Source organism: Tinamus guttatus, unplaced genomic scaffold (assembly GCF_059628265.1).
Source record: "Tinamus guttatus ecotype Peru unplaced genomic scaffold, ASM5962826v1 Tinamus_guttatus_pri_ptg000301l, whole genome shotgun sequence".
Taxonomy (NCBI): domain Eukaryota; kingdom Metazoa; phylum Chordata; class Aves; order Tinamiformes; family Tinamidae; genus Tinamus; species Tinamus guttatus.
Window position 1 is genome coordinate 3,151,605 of NW_028288835.1, and position 23,558 is coordinate 3,175,162.

The 23,558-nt window shown below is 43.3% G+C and overlaps 2 protein-coding genes across 2 annotated transcripts in view; both read left to right on the top strand.

Annotated features, from left to right (window-relative positions):
- The first annotated feature begins 254 nt into the window (after positions 1-254).
- MSMO1 (methylsterol monooxygenase 1) lies at positions 255-6,633 on the top strand. The gene is made up of 5 exons (XM_010220595.2): positions 255-523; positions 2,378-2,526; positions 3,476-3,602; positions 4,759-4,913; positions 6,212-6,633. Exons 1-5 carry the CDS (start codon positions 269-271, stop codon positions 6,417-6,419), a joined length of 894 nt encoding a protein of 297 aa, XP_010218897.1. The 5' UTR covers positions 255-268; the 3' UTR covers positions 6,420-6,633.
- Positions 6,634-16,968: 10,335 nt separating this feature from the next.
- Positions 16,969-23,558, top strand: part of CPE (carboxypeptidase E) — a 48,989-nt gene continuing 42,399 nt past the window's right edge. Inside the window, exon 1 of the mRNA XM_088528127.1 lies at positions 16,969-17,254. Within this exon, the coding sequence (XP_088384253.1) occupies positions 16,978-17,254 (277 nt within the window). The 5' untranslated portion in view covers positions 16,969-16,977. The remainder of the gene's footprint in view (positions 17,255-23,558) is intronic.

Genomic DNA, 23,558 nt, shown 5'->3' on the forward strand with positions numbered 1-23,558 from the left:
GCTTTTTGCTGCCTTGGCTCTGCTTCGAAACTTGAGAGCCAGGTGGCCTCAACCTCATCCTAAAATTTCGTCTTTTACACTGTTCTGTGGAAAGAGAGTGTGTATTTCTCTGGCTTCAAATGTGATTAAAAACTAGTTGTTGTTGTTGTGGTTTGTTTCTTTTGTTTTTCAGGAGACACTGCTTCTTAATCAATTTTCTTTTCTCCAAGCTCGCAGGTGATCTACACGCCCCCAGAAGAATTGTGCCTTGATGTTTGATGTTTGAACGATGGCAATGAACGACAGCGTGAATATCTTGAACTCTGCTTACCTGGCAGTGGAGTACATAGACTCGTTCTTGCCAGATAACCCCCTGCAGCAGCCATTTAAAAATGCTTGGAACTACATGCTGGATAACTACACCAAGTTCCAGATTGCCACCTGGGGATCGCTCTTAGTTCATGAAGCTTCATACTTCCTGCTCTGCGTGCCAGGATTTGTCTTCCAGTTTATTCCGTACATGCAAAAGTACAAAATTCAACAGGTAAGGCCAGGCCTTGAACTGCTTACTGCCTGGTTTTTCTTTTACCATGCGAAGCCTAGATAACTCTGGTGTATTGATATCTGGTACAGATGAGCACACGTGCCTCTGATCACTATGGATGTCCTGGAAGTGACAGGCCAAAATTGCAGCGTGTGGGAAGGGAGGAATGGGCATGAGTTTGGGAAAGGAAAGATGCTTTTGCTGAGCCAGAGGATCCTGTTCTCTGTGGCCATGGTTTAGAGAAAGCATGGGGGGTTTGTTGGTCTCTGTACCAGCAAAGTAAAACATTCTTTAGGAAAGTTTAGCCTGAAGAAGACTTGAGAGAGGATCTCATCAGTATGTACAAATACCTGAGAGGAGAATGTAAACAGGATGGGGCCAAATTCCTCTTGGTGGTGGCCAGTGACAGGACAAGGGGAAATGGGTACAAACTGAACCCCAGGCAGCTCCACCCCCATGTGAGGAAGAACTTCCTTGGTGTGAGGGTGCCAGAGCCCTGGCACAGGCTGCCCAGAGAGGCTGTGGAGGCTCCTGCTCTGGAGATCTCCAACCCGCCTGGATGGACCCTGTGCCCCTGCTCTGGGTGTCCCTGCTGGAGCAGGGCTTGGACTGGGGGATCCCTAGAGGTCCCTGCCAACCTCAGCCAGTCTGGGATTCTGTGAAACTTATGCATAGGTGAGGAAGATATCTGGAAGGTGCAGTAAAGTTGGGAGTTAGTATTGCAAAATAATTATTTCACCTGGTGGAATTACGTGGTATTGAGACTTAATAGCGATAGTCTTAAAGTTTCTTCATGAACACCCTCTTGAAGTGATTTCAAGGTGTTTTAATCATAGAGGAGGCTTCTGATGGGCCCGCTGGGTTTTAGACATTGATAAGTGGCAAATGTGCCTCCCCAACAGCAAGGTTACTGTTTTCCCTCGGCTTCCTTATCTTTGCTTGTAATATGAATTGAAATGAAACAATGTTACTTTCTTATGTTGCTACAGTAATTGGTAATATGTGTCCCTGAAAAAGCTAAAGCTGAAGAAGAAAAGCTAATAGGTTAATGTTAAGCTGTTAAGTCTGAAATGCTGCTGTTAATTCTTGTTATTTCATTATTTGTAATTGTTTGGGGTGACTGGTAAAGACTAACTTTACTGAGAAAACCTTGCTTCAGGTTTTAAGAAAAACTGTCTTAACAAATGAGAGACTCTGGAATTTGTGATGAAACTGAATTTAATCCCATCTTGCACCTTGTGCTGCCTCAGTTGATTTGTGCTGTGGGAGGAGCTGCTACTTATTTTCCAGGTGAAAGCATTTGAGAAATACAGCACAGAAGAGAAGTTCTCAAAAAGAGGAAGGGAACCACAGCCTGAAATGTGTCTGTTCTGTGGCCTGGGCACTTTTGCAGGGCTTATATGAATGAAAAACTGAATTTTAAATGACTTTCCTAACTAGATTCTGAAAGAAATTTAGGCAGATATTTCAGAAGCAGCTTAAGCTGACTTTCTTCTTGGATACATTTAATATGTTTAGGGTAATACCACAGTATCAAGCAGAGTCTGTGAGCGTTTGAAAGTAGGTATAATCTGCTTTCCTCTCAAATATGTGCTTTCTCCTCCTCTTAAAAACTACCTAAAGTTTAGTTTGAGGATTTTCGTATAAATCCTATCTTGAACAGGAAAGGACAGCTTCACAATATTATTTCAGAAACACCTTGAAACTTACTGGTGATAAAACTTCTTCAATAAATGTTTTGTCAGGGTGCTTCATCAGGTGTTAAGATGGTTTTGTTTTGTTTTTTTTTTTTCTCTTCAGCAGTTTGAATTCATGCTGCAAAATCACATAACGGAACTGTCTGTTTCTTTCTAGGATAAACCAGAAACATGGGAAAAGCAGTGGAAATGTTTCAAAACACTCCTCTTCAATCACTTTTTCATTCAGCTGCCTCTGATTTGTGGTACCTATTACTTCACAGAATATTTTAACATTCCTTATGAGTGGGAAGAAATGCCTAGATGGTAGGTAGATATTTCTTCTACTTGCTGCTGAATTGTATGCAACTGGAGGCAAAATGTTTAATAAGTAGTATCATTAACTCTAATGTACTGTAACTAGACTTTTGTGTCTTGTAAATTCTGTTAATTTTGTGTTGGTTGATACCTAACTGCTACAAGAGCTAATTAGAGCTTTGTAGAGTATTTTTTTTAATGATCCCAAATTTTCAAAGAAGAGAGGGGATTAGAAGGGAGTTGGTGGAGGCAAAGCAAAATTCATGATGACTTGGATTAGATACTGGACTTTATGTGTCTTTTTTTTTTTATTTTTTTTCTTTTTCAAATCAACATGTTTTGATTTCCTCCTATTTCTGTTAAGTGTGTGTTTTTGTTTTTCCCTCCACCCTGTTGCTTTATTTCTTAGCAACAATATATTCCCCAAAGAAGAGAATGCACCTGCTCCTCTTTCCTCTAATTTTTTCTAAATTTCCACTTTTGCACAAAACCAAATCTACCCAAAAGTGCTTTTATTTATTTTATTTATTTATTTATTTTTTCTCCCCTTGAAGTTATTCTTTACAACAGCAGGTTGCCTTTCTCATAAGGTATTTTCTTATTTTCTGCCTGGTTCAGGTACAGTTCTGCCTTTGCATATCTAGGTCTTACACTGACTAAAGATGTTCATTACCTACAGTGTGGTATAGTACCAAAATTACAGATAGTAACTTGTTATACCACATGCTAGCTTGCTTCAGCATATGACCTGATGAGCTGATAGGTGTAAAGACTAATGTACTTGGTAATTAACATTTTAGTATGTTAAGTTGGTGGTGCCACTGTTATCGAGTCAGTAGCAATGTGACATTGCTCAGATATATTGCATCCTTATTAGCATATAAACTGTTTTGTATTCCAAGATAAGCAAATATTTTCTGTAACTAACAGTTCTTTGCTTGTTCTCTGATTTCTGAAGGTACATTCTGCTTGCCCAGTGTTTTGGATGTGCAGTCATCGAGGACGCCTGGCACTATTTCCTGCATAGGTTGTTGCATCACAAGAGAATATACAAGTACATCCACAAGGTTCACCATGAGTTTGTGGTATGTATTCCTTCAGGTCTTTCAGGTTGTTGTTAATGCATGCATTAAATATTTGGGTAATATATGTGCTCCTGGAGATGCCCTGCTCTGGGCAGCCGGGCAGCAGCAGCGCCTGTCTAAGAGGTGGGATAGGCTCCCTCCAGGTTTCTGGATCACGGGAGTCAGGGTGTTTCTGTGCTGCATTCATTCAGCTTGTAGCTGAACTGTGCCCAGAGTAAGCTGCAGGCTGCTGCGCGTGGGGCAGGGCTGCAGAGAGCAGGGTACTGACCTGTGCCTGCATCCCTGCACAGGCTGCAGCAGCTGCTGCTGCTTCCCTGCAGACCTCAGCAGCCCCTCAGGCCTGTGGCAGGAATAGAAACAGCTTCAGGGCAGGTTCCCTGTGAGAATACATAGCTGTCCACATGGGAGTTACCTGTAAGCTAGTAGTTACTTTACTAAAAACATTTTCTACTAATAAAAGGTTTAAACCTTCCTTAAGCCAAAGGGTACTTTATTTCATTTTAGATAAACTTACATCCTTCAGTATTGGCCTTAAAAGTTTAATTATTATTTTTCCCAAAACATTTTTCTTTTTAAAGCTTCCTATGATGTATTTTTTGAAACCAAATGTAGGAATGACTATTTAGTGTATATAACTAAAGGAAAGAAGATGCTTTATTTCAGTCTCACAAAAATATTTTGAACTGTAAGGACTTGCAAAGTGTTAAAGATGAGTGCTTTTTGAGGGTTCTTGGGTTGTTTGTTTTATATTTTTTAAAAAATTGGTAATTATCACTCTGAGAATATTTGAACTTTTTTTTTTTTTTTTTTCCCCCTCTCCTTCCAAGCCTGGAACCATAGCTAAACTGACAGGAGCTTGTCCAAAGCTTTAATGTTCTTGAAACAACTCTTTGAGGTAGTGGTAAACTGAAATCACATTCTGGTGTGGTACAGTTTTTGCTAATTGGGTCTTCACAGCCCTCGTGACCTTGGGATGCTGATTTCTGTCCTACCAATGAGGAACTGACCAGTTGTGTTCCCTGAACTCAACACAAGGAAGGTGTTTCTGTGCCTCCTCTGCAGTGTGGAGTTTTGCTCTCACAAAAGGGTGAATCTGATCTGAGGTATAGGAAGAAACAGGCATCCTTTTCAAACTTCTCTTGTTTGTTTTTTGTAGGCTCCCTTTGGAATGCAAGCAGAGTATGCACATCCTCTGGAAACGCTTATCCTTGGAACCGGCTTTTTTATTGGAATTGTTGTTTTCTGTAACCATATGGTTCTACTGTGGGCATGGGTAATATGTCGCTTGATGGAAACCATTGACGTGCACAGGTAAACTACTTAGAAGTAATGAGCATTTTGTTTTCCTCCCAAGTCTGTTTTAAAATTAACTGTTGGTTTTTCCAGTTCTGGAGCTTTCTGCTTTCTGTCTCGTTAGCATTGAGGTGCTTCTATGTGTATGGTAAAGCAGTCATTCTCTTCTCAGTCTTTTCTTCAGTACATCTAGCAGATGACACAGGCTGGACAGTAAATACTGCCTTCTGTAGTAGTCTAACTAGCAAATCTTGCTGATTGGAGGAGTGTAGATTGTCTGCTATCACATCTTGAAGAGGGCCCCAGAGGCTACATACATCCTTGTGATGGGTGATTTGGTGCTTTGTGATTAATCTCCAGTCTGTAAGTCATCTTACACATCCCAGAACATGCCACCACTGACTGCTAAAAATCAGAATGGGCTGGAGAGGCTACTTGGCTTTGTGGCCAAAGCGTAACTGCTTTCAGATTGGGTTCCAATATGACAGCACAAATGCCTTACAGCTAGTAGTAAAGAAGTATATGCTGTAATGTGTCTATAAGGATTGAATGAAAAATATGAATCCACGTGGGCAATTATAATTCCGATTTTCTGTCCCTGTGAGGTGTTCATAACAAATTATCTTGCACTCTCCCCACTAGGTGGTGGTAGGATGCTTCTCAGGACTACTAAGCAACAGTAACTCTTTAAAGCAATGGCTCTGAGTTGAATATTACTGTAATTTTATATTTTGAGTTGCTGATATTAATCATTTACACATTAAAAGTAATCTGACAATAATCAAGAATAGAAATTGGTACAGCATGACTTCTTTCAGCCCCTGAATTAATCAGCTGCTTTTCTAAAGGGAGGGTTTATGAGCCTCTCAAGAGTTGTAGTTGAGTTCAAATGCAGTCTGAGAAGCAGAGATAACGTGAGCCACCTGGATCTGCAAACCAGCTGCAAGTCATTCACTGTTGTCCTAGAGGTGTCCTGTTCCAAGGAGATTTTGAGGGGGAAGGGGAGCCACTTACTAAACTGAAGAGATCAGAAAGTGCCAAGGCCAGAGTGGGGCAGTTTACAGAAGCCTTTGGCTAGGTCAGGAAGTGGTTCTGTTTTTCCTTTATTTTTGCAGAAGCATTGACTTTCTGTTGCATCTCATTTTATGCAAGTGCACACTGTAGCTCTTCTGTTAAGCCAGTGTTAAGGTGATTCTGGACTTTGGAATGTAGAAAGATGTTTCTGTTAAGTTATACTCTCTCTACATATATGTGTTTTGAGAAAACAAGCAGACAAACCAACAAAGTTACCGTTTCCTTTTTTCCTTCCCCTGTAGTGGCTATGACGTTCCTCTGAACCCTCTTCACTTGGTGCCTTTCTACGCTGGGGCCCGCTTTCACGATTTCCATCACATGAACTTTATTGGCAATTACGCTTCAACCTTCACGTGGTGGGACAGGATCTTTGGTACAGACTCTCAATTCATTGCCTATAAAGAAAAAGAGAAGAAACAGCAGCTCCTAAAGAAAAAGAAGGCTAACTAAGCTTCCAGTGCAAACCTACTGATGCTAATACTGGCATTCTACTTTTGCTTTCCTTTAAAGCAAAATGATGGTCGGGTATTAAGCATAAATCTTGTTCCTTGGCTACTAAGTGGTAGGGAAAAACTGCTAATTACACTGCAGTATCTTCCTAATGGGAATGCTTTCTATTTTATACATAAGTACTGCATATGGATGTTAACTAAAGACTTAAAGATGATCCAGAAAATCTTAGATCGCTTGGGTCCACTTGTGTGCAGGAATTTTATTCAATGGTATCTTTAATATTGCCCACTTTGGATCTAGGTTAAAATTAAAATGTCCACCAAAATTGGACGTATTTTTGTTTTTAAATACTTATTCTCAAATTTGCAATATGAAAACAGCAGAACATGTGTTCTGCTATCGGCACTGTTATTTACGTAATGGGTAAAATTTGCTTAAAACCAAAACATCTGTTAATAAGGAGCTTGGGCAGGCCATTTGTGCACTGAATAATGCGAACTGTTAATAGCAGAAGAGCTGGCTGAATGTTAGTTAGCAGAGACATTCCTGATCTTGATGTATTACATTATTTTAGATTACAGATAAAAAGGATAGAATTTTTTTATTTGAAGAAACCATTTTTGCTGCTCTCTGAAGTTGCTTTGTCAGTGTAATTAGCATTTACATTACATTTCTTTGTGTGTTGTAATTTGCTGAACTGACTTGTTGCTATATTTGCACTTGTGACTGATGGAATAAATGTGGTTTTGGTTTGAGGTGTATTATACCTTTCATATGTTTTTAATACAAAGTGACAAAAATGGTAGGATATGGTGTATTACTCTGTTAATGAAGGATTATTTTTAAGTGGCTTTCTAAATAGTTTATGGCTGAAGTGGTTTTATAGATACAGTAAGAAGTAGAAGCTTGAGAACATCTTGTAAATTTTTTGATTTTATGTTTTGAAGGACTTTACTACACTGAGTAGCTCTAGCCCTTAAGCCAAGCACACTTTGAAGTTATGCTTACATATTCTACAGTTCAAGGACCTTTAGATGTTAAGATTCTGGTTTGTACTACTGAGAGAAACAGAATTGTAATGTTGTCAAATCTACTTGCTAAATAGTTGTCTGTGTTGCACAAAAGTAACAGTGAAAAAACTTAGGGCTAAATCCTCATAAAGATTTTCCACCTGGCATTTTAATTTGTCTGTTGCTCTTTGGACTTCAAATACCCCTTTATCTGTCCTGGAAATCCTTGAAAGATGGATGTTTGCACTTCTCCTGCGCCGAGACCCTGCAAGTCCTGATGCTGCTTCATGTGCAGTCTGGTGTGATCCTCAAAGTGAAACGGATGCGCCCAGGAAATTATGGATTTAATACGAATAGTTGCTCTGTTTTGTCACAGCCCAAGGGGGCTGATTGGGACATTATTGGAGATGTGGTGGAGGGTCAGGCTCCTTTTCTGCAAGTGTTTGGTGGTACCTTTTACCTTGGATTCCCTTGGATCCTGTGGAGTACAGTCAAGTGGGATTCGCTTTCTTGTCCTCCCTCTTGCCTTTCCATCGAGAAAGAATTAAAAACACTTGGCTAGGCCACCCCTGTATTGCTCAGTGCTGTCAGGGACTGGCAGGCAGCGTTTCCTGAGCCCAGATGTGCCATGAGCCCTCCTGGACCTTGCTGCACGGGCCGTGCGTGCAGCAGTGGTGAGAACACCCTGCCCCACACAGCGGGGAGGCTGCTCGAGTGGGTGAGCAGCCTGAGAAGCCGAGTTGCCACTAGGTTTAATGGGATTTAGCCCAGCCTGCTGGGTATCTCCCCCATAAAACGTGGTTCCTGGGGCGCTGTGTGAGGAGGCGAGTGCAGGCTGGCACTGGGGACCCAGCCCGTGTCCAGGGTGAGCTGCAGGGACAACCATTGCAGGAGGGAAGGAGAGTTGGGATAAAAATCCTCATACCTGCTCCTATGGGCAAGCCGGAGGAAAAACTGGTTTTAATGGCAACTAGGGAGTGGAAGATGTTTGTTTTAGGCTTTTTGTTTGACTGGTTTTATCAATTATCTGCTCATTTTCAGTTTAGGCTTGTATTCTGGTCAACTTCTCCCTAGGGTGGAAAAGGAGCTAATGGAAGCAGTAATTTGTACTGTAAAATACAGCAAGTTCTTCATACAGCTTTAGCTTAGAATTCATGGCTATTTTCCTTGAAGTGGAAGGTGCTTTCCTTACATCGAAGGTGATTGTTCTCAAGTATCCATTAATGATTTAACTGCTCAATTGCATATTGCTTTTCTTCCTATTATTCAAACTGCAGTAGCTCTTCGCATTACTCAAACTGTTCCATCTGCAAGAAAATCATCCCTCCCTTGTGGAGATTGTTTTTATTTAAAAAAGAAAAACCGCCTGACAGGACCCCATCCGTTCATTCACGTTTTGAAATTCTGTAAGTGAGAGATTCTGTAATGTTAAATTGAGATGGACCACCATGGTGACTGTCTGCTTTTCAGTGCAGTGCTTTCCTACACCTGCAAGGCAGCTTTTAAACACTGATTTTCTTTCTACAGAGCCTTTGCACCCAACCCCTTGCCATGTGAATAGTTGTGATGGTTAGTGCTTCACTGACTGCTCTCCCTCCTCAATAGCTCAATAATGCCATTTAAAATACCAACTCAATTTAAAAGTGTATTCATTTTTACAGGTCTAGAATAGGCTTGAATTACACGATAAGCATGGATTTAGAAAATACAATTTATTTTTAACAGCAAAGCAAGTATTTATGCTTAGAGGTGTTACCTTATTCTTCACGCTGCCTACCTGTGAGAACATCTACTGAAGAAAGATCCCTGTGATGTGTCCAGATACTGCTCACGAGTTAGAGAAAATGACCCAAAGTTGGTAAATGTGAGTATGAGAGGACTCTAACTGCAAGGAAATCTGCAGCTGAATTATCTGGGTTCTCTCCAACAGTATCATGTAATGGTACATGTAGTGATGCATGGAATACTAGTAGGGTATGGAAAAAAGATGTGGCGTGGGTGCTAATGTTCTAAAAAGGCTTCCAGGCTCCCATTGAGTAATTGCTCCAGGCCTGATGCCAGATTCCCTGTTGTGGAGTGGCCAGGGAGAGCCAGCGGCAGCGCAAGGACGGCCGTGTTTTCCTTCATGAGTTAATAACAGATTTTGTTTTTATCCTATTCCCACAATATCCTGCAGGAAGGAGTATGACAGCTTGATGGATTCACCAAGTCTTTTTCCTGATTTTTTTTTCTCTCCTGCAAGCTGCATTCTCAGCCTCCTGGCCAGCTGGTGCACCTCCTGCTATTTTGCTATCCTCTTTCTCCACCGCCCTAAACTTTTAACCTACTGCATAGCTTCACACTTCATAACTTCACAGGTAAGGATCTAAAAGGTGGCTTTCAGCATTTGCAGCTGATGAATGCGCCTGTTGAGAGATGTCCTGCTCCCTGAGCTCAAAAAATGGTTTTTCTTGCTTACTAGCAATGAACTTGCTCAGCGGGATACCTGGATACCTGAGGATTTTGGAGAAAATGGAGAGAACCGAAGGTACTGGAGAAGAGTTTAGGGAGTGAGGGCCCTCTAAGGCAGGGTAGGAGAAGGGATGGAGCTATTTAAGTGGACAGGAGGACGGATAGCAGCTGTGGGAAAAGATGAGCTTGTTGTAGTTAGATGTTTGTAAGTACAGATCATAATTTATGAACAAAACAGGTTCTGATAATCACAGCAAGTTACTCTTTTTCCAGCATGTATTTTGAGAGAGATTGTTCTGAAATGAGTTTGATATAAATATGGCACAAATAGCTTCTATTTATGAGAAGAAATAAGAATAATGAAGAGTTCTCTCTTTCTGGCTTATATGCTCCTGATTGTAACGTATGATGTGTTATGAGGGTTTTTGATCCTTCTAGTTAATGGCTTTACTCTTCTGAGCTTTGGGTGGTGGGAAGGATTATTATTTATTTATTTAGTACCTTACTGAAAGCGTGGCATTAACTGAAGAATTGATCCTGCTGTAGTACCTTTGTACTTTATTTTTTTTTCCAGTGAACTTACTATCATGCAGCATGGAAACCTCATTTATTATATTTATTCTAAGCTAAGAAGTGTATGTTTCGAGCTTCTTGCTGGAGGCTGACATTTGTTAAGAATGAAACTTCCAGATTTCCAGCCAGTTGCTCAAGCGCGTGGTCATTTGCGTTGTTTAAGGTGATGCATTTCTTGGAGTTGTGAGAAAATGAAACTTCAGATGCTCGTGTATTGCAGCTGAGTCCACCTGATGGTTCCTTTCTGGAAGGAGGAGAACATCCTGACCCTGTTCTGGTCTTCTCTCACTCTGCTTTAAACCGATGGCATTTGCTGACCTCGTGCTGTTCTCCTGCATGCACCTGGTTGTCCTTCTGCCGGTGGGTGAGTCGATGTGGTTTGTCGGGTACTCTGCTCTCAGCTGGAGAAGCTGTGGGAGCAAATGGCCAGGAACACACACACCTCCCCTCCCAAAATAAAAAAAAAGGAAAAATCGCCTGTTCCCTTGCTAGATCCACTCAAGCTGTATCACACAAGCACCGTGCGTGCAGGACTCAGAGGTGACTGATTGCTGTGGGGCCGGTGATGACGGCTCCATAGCGCTGAGGCAGCTGCTGGCGAGTTGTTTTTCCTAACACTTTTCTTTCCATGCTGGAAGTGACCTCTTTGGCCAGGTTGCCAATGCTTCCAGTACCCTCCTTGCCTTGTCCTCTCCCACCCTGCAGCTGCACCTACACATTGCTTTATTTCCCTGGAAGCACAAGGATCTTCCCATGCTTTGGATTTTCACCCCTGCCGTTTGTTCCTAGGCTATTGCTCTGTGCCTGCATAGGCTCTATCACACTTACGTGTAGCTGTGAGTCCAGTGAAGGTGTTTCCAAAAGACCAATGTCTCATCAGCCACTGCAGCACTAAAACCTTCATGGTTTAGGGTTGTCATATTAGATTCTATTCTTCAAGAGGCTTTTAGAGTTATAAACAAAATAGTTAGCACATTGTTTCATGCCTTTTTAGGTAGGTAGAATGTGCTTTTTTATTATTATTTTTAAATGGCTTGAAGTCATATTGTTTTACTCCTTGAAGAAGGAGTAAAATTCTATGAGAAATCTCAAGTGGGATAATCTTAAACTAAAGGCAAGTTAATTTATGCAATCATCCACCAAAAGACAACTCCGTTATATTAAACCACAAATGACTTCTCTATATTTAAGTAATGTAAAGGGGCAGACTAAACCCTCCAGGCATGAAAATTTAACGCTTGGAAAGCTGGAATTCTGGTTTAGCCCTTATTTTGTGACTTAAGGTTTCTAGTTACCACTCATGCAATATAATCATTATAATTTGTGCTTTCTGGGGAACAGGTGTAAAAGGAAAGGTGCCTGTGCACCCATGTTGGAAAAGCAAGACTTGTGAGATTTACATTCTGCTTGAGTTTCTGAAAAAAGCCTGTGCTGCTTAGGACAAGATATCCCTCAGGAAAAAAGGGATTTCTTTGGGGCTTGTGTGGAATGTAGCCGAGTTGGTCGGTGCTGTACCCAAGGTCGGTCTCTGCCGTGCTGCGCCTGCCCCAGGTTGCCCCGGCTGCCTCCAACGGGATAGCACAAGCCCCGAGTCCTGCACCAGCCTGGGAGGCATCGGGAAGCTCGTGGGAACGACCGCGGTTCCACACATGAGTGCTGCTCTGCTCTCTGCTTGTAGCACAGCTGGGAAAGGTGGTGATACCCCCATGGAGCTCATGGGCAGCAATGCAGTACCAGCTTGCACTAGTGCTGGGACTCGGAGGGGTGTGTTAAATCGTGCTTTTGAGACCGTCAAATGAGGCCTACGAATTCTTCATGCAGTTAAGTAAACAGAAGTATCTGACTTGTGTCTAACCCGGGGCTAACTGAAATGAGTGGGATTTCATAGAATCACAGAATGCTGAAGGTTAGAAGGGACCTCTAGATCTCATCTAGTCCAACCCCTGCACACACAGGGTCACCTAGAGCACGTGGCACAGGACTGCGTCCAAGCGGGTTTGAAGATCTCCAGAGAAGGAGACTCCACAACCTCTCTGGGCAGCCTGTTCCAGGGCTCTGGCACCCTCACTGGGAAGAAATTTTTCCTTAAGTTCCTGTGGAACTTTTGGTGTTTCAGTTTGTGGCCGTTTCCTCTAGTTCTGTCGGTGGCCACCAGTGAAAAGAGGCCGGCCCCATCCTCCTCACTGCCTCCCTTGAGGTACTTGCAGACACTGCTCAGGTCCCCTCTCAGCCTTCTCTTCTCCAGCTGAACAGGCCCAGCTCCCTCAGCCTCTCCTCACAGGCCAGATGTTCCAGGCCCCTGATCATCCTCGTAGCCCTGCGCTGGACTCTCTCCAGCAGCTCCACATCCCTCTTGTCCTGTGGAGCCCAGAACTGGACACAATACTCCAGATGCGGCCTCACCAGGGCTGAGTAGAGGGGCAGGATCCCCTCCTGCTGGAGACGCTCTTCTTGTTTTAGCGAGGCTCATCACTTAAGTTTGCCAAAGGCGTAAGCAGTGTTTTTCCTCCCTTACCTATCCACCTTGATTTGAAGAAATGGAGAAATAACTCACTGCTAATCAATTCTGTTGATGAAATACAAGCGGTTCAGCTGGATAGATAAACGTGTCTGTTCTGGTCAATTTAGCTTGCCTGCAACTTCTTCCTGTTGCTTCTTGTTACAATTTTCTGTGGTTGATTCAAGACTCCTCGTGCTCCGTGTTCTCTGTCCATGAAGATAAGAAACACAATAAATCACTTCTCAATTATATTCTTCATATCAGAACATGTCATGCCCTCTGCTGCCTCAGGATGATTCCTCTGCTTCTCAAATGTGTTTTGTGGTTTGTGTCTAGATGTTCAGCAGCATCTTTCAGGCGTGGGCAGGAGAACTGCACGAAACAGCTCCGGGTCCTGCTCCCAATCCCACCCGATGGCATCAGCACATCCCTCAATGCCTATAAACATTCAGAGGTAAAACTGGCTCTCTTGCCACAGCATTGGGCTGGAAAATATGTTTTAGCTACCTGTTGAAATTCCTAGATCCTGTTAGAAAAATTATTTGCCGGATAGTTAGCTCTTCCCCTTGTTAACAGTGTGTGTTGTACTTGCTCGTAGGTTTCATTCGATGTTTTCTGTGCTGCAAAATTATTTCTTTAAATGGATTTGATTTGCCAACTAACCCAGATCACACCCCGGAGCTTCTCTATCCTCATTATTCACCACTTTGCCAATCTTTGCATCATCCACAGTTTTTCTCTGGCTTGATTCATATTTATTTCTGCAATAACTGAATAAACTAACCCCAGGATTTGAAATATCGATCCCAGCGGAAGCCCAGAAAAAAAACACCTCCCATTTGACAATGAGTCACCACGTTTAAAAATCCCTTCAGCCAGTTTTCAACACTCTGAGGATGGTAATGCCAGAGGTACCGCCTCTGCAGAAAGATGCTTTGCAGTGTCACCGTGATGTCCCTCCAGAACAGGTCACCACCAAGGGCAGGTAGGCCCTGCAGGGAGAGGGACAACTGCTGTAATCCGAAATGAGGGGCAGGAAAAAGCTGCTGCCACAAAAAAGATGAAAATGTTTTCTTTAAGTTAATTTTAATTATCGCATTCTATCCATAATTTCCTGATCAGCTGAATCCCTTATCCATGTTTTTGTTATCTGACTTGGTCTTTTAGAGCATATATGATCTATAGCTACTCTTTCTGAATAATACCCTATCTAGTCTTTCAAAATTTTATCATCCTTATTTAACAACACATCATTATTAACAATGTCTCTGTTCTTAGACAGGCTCATCACAGAGTGTTTTTAAGGTTTCTTTTGCTCCTACTGAACTTTAAAAGTGGCATATAGGGTTCTCATTTATGGTCTTTTAAGTAGAATTATCTCTGTGTGGAGAATCTTTAAAAAAGATATTTATGTATATTCATGCTGGTGATTTGCGAGCCAGAACTACTCGAAAAGTATCACATTCACCAAAGAGAGGGAGTGAAAATGGATCTGAAATCTGCAGGTAGGTCGTTTGTCTGGGCAGGAGGGAGTACCTGGGCCTATTCCCATTTTATTTAGCATTAGCAGCTTGTGCTAGAGCATCCAGGAGCCTGGGAGTGTGGCGAGGGTATTTCTTGGATATTCAGGCGAGTGCAAAACCTTTTTCCATATAGGCAGAAATGTGACCTTCATTTCTGATGACTATGCTCATCGCTGAGCTATGAAAAGCCGGAGAAGGGAATGGATATAAAGGAAGACAACAATTTATTCCACCAACTCAGGTCTGTGGATGCTCCAGAGCTCTCTGTGACTCTAATCTTTGCTTCTAAATCACTTGTTAAAAGAGGTTATTGGTGTGTGAACTCAGAAAGAAAGACTTATTTGATAACATACAGAACAGCCCTTTCTACACAAGATGTATGTATCTATTTTGATAGAAACACATTCACTTTTTTTTTTCTCCAGGTTTTTAGTAAGAAAATTAATGTAAAAATAAATGTAAATTAATTCAGAGTTAATTATGAGACTTGAATTTTGTGTAGTGAAAATAATTTATTACTTGAATAGTTAAAACAACAACAGAAACTGATATGTTAAGCCTAGTTTTATTTTTGCTTTTAATGATGCTGTATTTGGGGGAAAAATTGAACAGAAGCCAATGAGAGTTGCTGCCCAGCATCAAGTCCTTTAGGACTAGTCAGAAAGTTCTCCCAGGTAGTGATCCTGCAACTCCAAAATCACAACACAAGGAGTAAGGTAATTCCCAGGAATTGAACTGTGGGCAATGAGATCCTGGACCTGGTTGGCTTTGGAAGACAGTAAGGCCAGGGCAAGCTGACCTTGAGGCATTTCTGTGGGGAAAAAACCAGCAAATAGCCCAAAACCAGCAGTCAGGACAGGGGAAGATGCCACGGATGGGTGTGTGTGCACTGTAAATATGTGGCTGGTGCGTTGCTGGGCCCGTGACAGAGCTCTGCTCTGACAGCGGAGCACGAGGGGCTTCCACCCTCTCTGCAGATGGTGTGTCCAGGCGGTTCAGAAGGCTCCAGCCCTGGGCACACGTGTGTGTTGTGGCACTTGGGATGCCCGTGTGGTCTTCAGGGCTATTTGGGGGCTGTTTCAGGGCTGTTTTCAAGGGGTCGTCAAATGCCAGCAATACTGAGGATGTTCTCCTAGGAGACCTTATCTTCATTACCTTCTTGCTTTTAACTAACCCACCTCTAATTTAGGAAAACAGCCATTGGGTTGTAAGGAACCGATTGGTTATACTGTGATTTGGTAACGGAGATGTCTCAGGCCGGCGTTTCAGGTGCTGTTAAAAGGCGACTTTAGGGGCATGTGTTGTAGGAAAGGGGGTTCTCTTTCTAGAAGGACTTGAGAATCTGCAAACTCAAGTGAGGCTTTGTGTCCTTTAAAGGATATCTGCATGCAAGTCGCTCTTCAGCGTGTCTGTTTTCGCACAGCCACCTTTCACAAACTCTTCTGCCATAGCCTAAACTCTTAGGAAAACGTGTTGGAAAACGGGGTGATTTCAGAATTTCTTCAGTACCCGTAGTGCAGAATTGCCTGTGCTTTACTGATATGTGGTGAGCAGGCTTTATTTTTTATTTTATATATATATATATATATATATATATATATATATATATATATACACACCAGCGTGGTGGCTCCCTGCACACGTACCCTTCCCTGTCCTGCTTTGTGGGCCCCAGCCACACTCTGCCCGTCGCCTTTAGCTCCTTTCGCTGCGGGGCCGGGGGCAGTTCTGTCCCTGCGAGTGCTTTGGCTTCGTGTGAGGCTGGCGGTAGCAAGGGCAGGGCCCTGCAGCGATTAGGGTTAAAAATAAGTATATATAAAAATATATAATTATAATTATTTAAAATATTTTCATAGAATCATAGACTGCTGAAGGTTGGCAGGGACCTCTAGAGCTCATCTAGTCCAACCCCCTGCACACGCAGGGTCACCTAGAGCACGTGGCACAGGACTGCGTCCAAGCGGGTTTGAAGATCTCCAGAGAAGGAGACTCCACAACCTCTCTGGGCAGCCTGTTCCAGGGCTCTGGCACCCTCACTGTCAATTAGTTTTTCCTTAAGTTCCTGTGGAACTTTTGGTGTTTCAGTTTGTGGCCGTTTCCTCTAGTTCTGTCGGTGGCCACCAGTGAAAAGAGGCCGGCCCCATCCTCCTCACTGCCTCCCTTGAGGTACTTCTAGACACTGCTCAGGTCCCCTCTCAGCCTTCTCTTCTCCAGCTGAACAGGCCCAGCTCCCTCAGCCTCTTCTCACAGGGCAGATGTTCCAGGCCCCTGATCATCCTTGTATATAAAAAGAATAAATTAAATTATAAAAATACAATAATAATAGATATAGCGATGGAGATGGTTACTGGGGATGCGGGGGAGCGCAGGGGCCGCGCGGGCGGTTCCCGCTCCGCCCCGCTCCGCCCCCGTCCGCCCCGCTCCGCCCCGGCGGCGGCAGCGGCGGCTCCGTGCGCGGCGGTGCGGGCGGCAGCGGCGGCGGCGGTTCGGAGCGGGCCATGGGGATCGCGCGGCGGGCGCTGGTGCCGCTGCTGGCGCTGGTGGCCGCGTGCGGCGCGGCGGAGCCGTGGGCGGGCGGCGGGCGGCGGCGGCGGGTGAGCGCGGCCGAGGGCATCTCCTTCGAGTACCACCGCTACGCGGAGCTGCGCGAGGCGCTCGTGGCCGCGTGGCTGCAGTGCCCGGCCATCAGCCGCATCTACAGCGTGGGCCGCAGCGCCGAGGGCCGCGAGCTGCTCGTCCTCGAGGTGTCCGACCGGCCCGGCGAGCACGAGCCCGGTAAGAGGCGGCCCCGCGCATCCCCCGCGTTCCCGTTCGCGCCCGCGCCGCGTTCCCCATCGCGGCTCGCAGGGCGCTGCGGAGGGAGGCAGCGCCACAAAGCCGTGCCCTGAAATGGAAAATAATCGTAGGAAGCGCCGTGGAATTTGAAACATCTCTTTGTGCTCCGTTGCCGTCTTGGCCGGGAGGGTGATGTAGGATTAATCTCCCACCCTGACGTAATTCGCACCCCGGCTCCATGCGCGGTTGGCAGCGCCCATCCACCTGGCGCGAGCTGCCTGAAACGGGGAGGGAAGGAGATGGAGAGCGTGGGTCTTCCCTACGGAGACCGTTCCCAGGATTGCCACCGAGCCCCGGCACGGGAGAACGCGATTCTGCACCGGGGAGCGATGCAAACGGCAGAAAAATTGCCTTTGGATTCAATCCACGCGTGTGGGTTTGCCCAGCGGGCGCCACGGACACGATTCCTAGAAATGCGCCCAGTCCCTCACGGAAGGAGCCGCATCTAGACGCAAATGCCCCATCTTTCAGTGCCCAAATCACACGCCGGGGCGTATGATGAGTGCTGGCAATCTGCAGTGCCACATGCCAAAAAACCTTGTTTTAGTGGCAGATGCTGAAAATCTTATATATATATATATGTGTATATATATGTATTTTTTTTTTTTTCTGGAGTATCAACCCAGAGCTGAACCCGAGCACTGACGTGTTGTATTTAACCCTCGGTCTCGCAGTGCTTGGCACGGAGCCCCTGCAGCAGCTTTTGTTCCCTGCAGCGGCGCTCGGGCCCTCGGGATCCCCTAGGAAGGGCACCGAGCCAGACCCCTGTGCTCAGTGTCCTCTGAAATCCCCCTGAAAACACCGATACCGCCCGTGCGTCCTCGTTCCAGAGCGTAAATACCCAAATGTTACGCGAAAGATTGAATTAGAGGTTTTCCTCTTAACAAAGTACCTTTTCCTCTGCTGTGTAGTAAAATTCAGCACTGTTCATTTCCGTATGGGAGCTTTTCCCAAGGTGGGTAGTAAAAGAAGTGGAGCCTTGTGAGCACCTTGGCAGATTAGGAGATTCCTGCAGCCCTCACCTGAGGGACAAAGTTCTTGTTCATTGTGAGAAACTGATTCTCAGGGCAAGAATATTATGTGCAATTAAAATTTCGCAGGATCAGGACTGATCTTCATCTGTTATTAAAGAATTATAGCTGCACAGACATATGTATAGATGTATGTGCATGTATGTGTGTATATGCATATACATTGACATATATACACATGCACACACCTTTTTTTCCCTCTTTTTTATGACAGGCTAAGGAGTCATTACTCCTGAACGTATCTTGTGCCTACAAGATCTCCTGAATCATAAGTTTTATTTTTAGCTACGTCTGTGTATAAATGCAATGTGTAATGTGGCTGACGGGGTATGATCTGTAGACAGCTCATGCTTCTAGAAGCTTTGTGAGTGTGCAGGGATGATACCTGAATTATTTAGCGAGCTGCTGTGGAAACAAAATGTCTCCCTAATGGGGAATCTGATGACTAAATTAATGTTTTTGAAGAGATAAAGAAGTATAAAACTACATTCTTTGCTTGTCTATGGGTTGTTTTTTTTTTTTTTGCATGGGGCTGAACTGGAAGTTTGATCTCATACATAACATAATCATGCATGTTGGATGCCCTTGCAGCGGTGCGCAAGCGCATTCGATCGTACGTAGACATAGGAACTGAATAATTGAAAGATTCGTTCTTTGTGGATAAGAATTTGTGGGCAATATTTATAAAGGGAAAATGCAGAAGCATCCTCGAGATTACCAAAGCATTTGGAGTGCATCCTTAAGGCCTCATCTTTTTTTAGGGTAAATATATGTTAAGAGGATTTTTTTTTTTTAATCCCTGTTAGTGCTTTAGAAACAAGAATGGCTCCGTATGAGTAAGTCTGTTTTCTTGCATAAGCATGAAGTGTCTTGGCAAACCTTTGAAACACAGATTAGTCACTTGGAAGACCAGGATGGCCTCTCCAATATGTGTTGAATGTCAAATGTGAGAGAGTGCCAAGACTTTTTGATCAAGCATGTGTCTCCCCTTCGATTCATGCCAAACAGTTTGTTCTGATACTTTGCATTTTTCTTTTCTTTTTTCTTTTTGATGGCAGTTTTTTATTTTTTAGGCTGATACTGATATGGGACAGCAGAGCCTGGGAAAAGGAATTGTAGAATAAAGAGAAGGAAAAGTAGAAGATAAAGATATTTGACCTTTAGCAAGTAGTTTCATACAGAGGAAGCTGCTTTCTGCTGATAACTTCACTGTTAATCAGCGAGGACTAGAGGTTAGGGCATAGGAAAATCTTAATGAGACTCTATCAGTGCCTGTATCTTAAAGGCACGATCTGAACCTAGATTCAAAGTGATCAGAAAATGCGGAGCGGCTTTGATCACGTAAGAAAATGTGGTTTTGTCCCTGGGCTTGCCAAAGAATGAGCAAAGTTGACAAAAGATAGCAGAGAGCAAGGCGAAAAGGAGGAGATTGAGGCAAGTTGATGATGAACCAAAGGAAAACAAGAGAACTGTTCATACTAAGCCAGGGATTAATTCTGGAACAAAGCAAGCAATATTATGTCTTAATTTAGGTGCAGAAGAATAGTGACTGCGTTTGAGAGTGGTAAATAACCAAAGCAAGAGTTTATCTGATTTTTTTTTGAGTAAGCACCTGATACATGCTGATCTGAAGGTTTTATTTTTAAATTATCATAAAAAAGCTCTTGTGGGGTGTAAGCTTGTATCCTTTAATAGCTCTGAAATATATTCAGAATTAATGCAGAAAGCAGTTTTTGCGCCATTAGTGTTCAGCCATTTGTTTAGGTGATGCTGCCACTTCTGACTCATTTGTGCCATTGATTTTGGTGGCACAAGAGGTTTCTGTTCATGCTCTAACACGTGAAAATGAAACATTCTGACACTTTCAAGCCTTTTAGGGGTTTCGTTCTTCACGTGAAAAAGTGGTAGCCAAAAATGTCTTTCCACTCTTACTTTGTCCAGAAATATTCAGATTTGATGGTTGTTATTTGTAAGAGCGCCTTTAAGAGTTTTGTAAAGAACTACTGCAGCAAAAATTATCAATAAAATGGTTTTGTATATGGGAAAACCAACGTTGTTACAGGCAATGTGGCTGTTCCGGAGATGGTGCCGGGGAGCCCGTATCTGTTCTCGTGGTTCTGCTGAGCTCATTGGGTGCTGCTGCTGCTGCTCTGATTTTATCATTTCCCATTTTGTCACTAAGTTGTGCTCGGTTCTGTGAAGCTGCTGCTTCTCCTTCTTGACGCTTTAGAAGTGAAAACACGTGAGCTGTTTGATGGCTCTATTAATATCTCCGAGCTTGGCAAAAACATGGCTACAAATTCACTATGGCAAGAACTTGTTAAAGCTGAATAGTGGAGAACAAATCTATTTTTTTTGCATGTTTAAGCTTTAAGCAAGCATCAGATTTTATCAATGGCTGCTTCTTTAGCGTTATTTTTTCTGAAGGGAGATGTTGGAAAATCTGTGACTTGTCTCTGGTAATAGCAGTGCAGTGATTTCTTATTCAGTTGCATTACAGGGGACTGTAAATGCTAGGCAGGTTTGGACATGAGCAGACCGCTTTGTATGAGGAGCACGAGGGATGTCCTCTGCTGTTCAACGTTTCTCCTCATGGATCCCATGTTCTCAACCCCCTTTAAACATGCCCTGCTCTTCAGCTCTTGCTGTCTCCACATAGACGTGCGGGTGCGTAAAGTAAAACGTTGAGATCCTAACGACAAGGCCACCTACCTTTTAGGTAGCAGCTTTCTGCACATGGATTTTCTTTCTTTGTGCGTTACGGAGCGGATTTCCTCTTGGGATGTTTAGGGAAATTCTGCCTTTTCCCCTGGAGCTTTGCTGGGGATGGGCTGCGGATTTATATTCTGAGAGGGCTGAAAACAGAGGGCAAATCTGGGGCTGGTTGTGCCACCATCACAGCGCAGAAGATGAAGAGGCTGCCACTACCTTTGCCAGGTACCTTTGTTCCATATGGGAACATATGCTTGTTCCTATGGAGTCTCAGAGACGGGGTGTTAACGCTGCCTGGGGTTAGGGTGGGATGTCCAGGATCCTCATGAGCTTTTCCAGGTTGCACAGATCTCGGGATCGCTCTAGGACTTGCAGACAATAAGGTGAGGGCTTCTCCAAGCTGTGCAAGTTTCAAAAAGGCATTTGTTTTATTTTGAAGAGCCTTGAATCACTTTGCGGTCTTTGTAGTTTCATTATTAGCTCTAAATTTTTGAACTTAAAAGATTTTGCTTCTTTAATATACTAGGAAACTTTTTTAAAACTTAAGAAAGAAAATAGGCACATTCATCTTTTCTTCCTATGTCGTCTTAAAGCTCAATGTAAGCTGGAGATATGGAGTATCCCGAGCCAAACACAGTACTTGGGAAGCTGCTGCCAATCGGGATGCGACGGCTGCTGCCGGTGCCGTTCGCGCTGCCGCTGGAATCCATGGAAATTCCCAGGAGGACGGTTGGGCAGGGATTTAATCGCTTCCCGTTTTTCTCAGGTTATTTAAAAGGGGGTTAAGGTTTACCTGGGATTTACCTGGGGAAGTACCATGGTATTTTCAGTCCCATTGACTGTGTCCAAGAAGTGGGTGTTCTCTTTTACTTGATGGAACAAGGAAAAGGGTGCTCAAACTGTAGCAAAAAGGGCTCCAATAAGGTACAATATGACTCCACTGAAGGCAGTTGTTTTATTTTTCAGTCTTAATAAAAATTAAGACTTTTTATGAATGTTAACCCAACCATGCAGAATTCTTGGATCTGACTGAGACTGATTTCGATAATCCTGTTCCTTTTGAAGGACTAATTACTTTGACTCAATTTCTTTTAAAGAGAACAGTTGTTATCGCTCTCGGCATCTGCAGAATTCCTTAACAGTTTCTAGTGAAAATAAAGTGTTTTTTTGTCATTGATTTGGGCTAAATGGAATGTTTTATTACAGTGAGGTTAATATGAAATCCAAAGCATTAGTAAGAAATGTACAAAACCCAATGATTTCCTAAGGTTTTCTGAGGCATTTGGTTGAAAGCAGTAAAATGTAATCATGTGATTTATCAAAAAGTGACCTTGCCATCATATAAATAATTCTTCATCCAGGAAAAGATATTTTATGCTTTTATTATTTTGTGATCAATATCTCAAGCCTTTAAAATATGCAGAAGATGAAAAATGCCCTCTTACTTGATAGTAAAATGCAGTCACTGTTATGCTCAGTTCATAATTTATCATTAGGACTGGTTTGGAATGAGTCGCACTCATTCCACCTATTTTGGACTTTCCAATGGAGTGTGTGATTTAGAAGCCTACATGCTACACGTGCCTATCGGTGTTTTAATCTCTTTGCTATTTTAGCAGATAGAGCTCCTAGGAAGGCTGTAATGTTCTTTTAAAGTATTTTTTTTCCACTGACTATAAAAGGAGGTTGTTTTAGACTTGTAACACAGGCATTTGTGGAAAAGCTTATGGGCAGATGCAATGGATCCCAGCTTTCATGTTCCATCATATAACAGCCCTTGTTTTATATGATTACTTTGTGACACCCACTATTTATGAACTGCATGTTTTTTTTGTCAGTGGATTAATTCATATGGTTAATTTTTCATTTTCATTTAACTCGTATTCCTTTAAAAAAAGTCATTTTTCACACCTTTTTCCTGTCCTAAAAATGCTTTTTAAACAAAAACTTCATATCAGTGTTGCCTCAGATGCTTGGTTAGCGATTCCGTTGAGTGAAGTAAAATGGGCAGAAGGTTTGGGAGCTTAGGTATTTTGATGTGCTGAGGCTGAAGGAAGACACCCAAGGCCTGAGGTGTTAAAAGGTTGAAGAAACTGCCCTCCCACCCCTGCCAAATAAAATGGTGGGTTTTATTTGCAGCGTGGCATCAATCTGAACTCATTTGAGTGGCGCAGACCGCTATGTGTTATCTGGATTTAATGTGAATAGTTGATGCCACATTAGGAATGGCTTAGGGGAGGTCCGTATGAACAGCAGTGCTAGGATAAGTCAGCTGATTCCCTGGGATTTTGGGTGTTGGAACCGGACTTCTGCCACGTGTTTCTGGGTTTATGGAAAGCCATCTATAGGAGGTGTTGCTTTAGGGCACTGGGGTCATCACTTTGCCCATTTCTTTCATATCCAAGCGTGGTCTTGGTACATCCCAGCCTTCCCTTTCCTGCAGAGGTTTCCTGCAGTGTGTTGGTTGGCGCTAGCTGAGTCATCACCGGCCGAATCAGCAG

Coding starts and splice junctions, on each gene's coding strand:
- MSMO1 (XM_010220595.2), top strand. CDS start 269: ATGGCAATGAACGACAGCGTGAATATCTTGAACTCTGCTTACCTGGCA. Junction 2,527..3,475: donor TGGGAAGAAATGCCTAGATG/GTAGGTAGATAT, acceptor TGATTTCTGAAG/GTACATTCTGCTTGCCCAGT. Junction 4,914..6,211: donor GAAACCATTGACGTGCACAG/GTAAACTACTTA, acceptor CTTCCCCTGTAG/TGGCTATGACGTTCCTCTGA.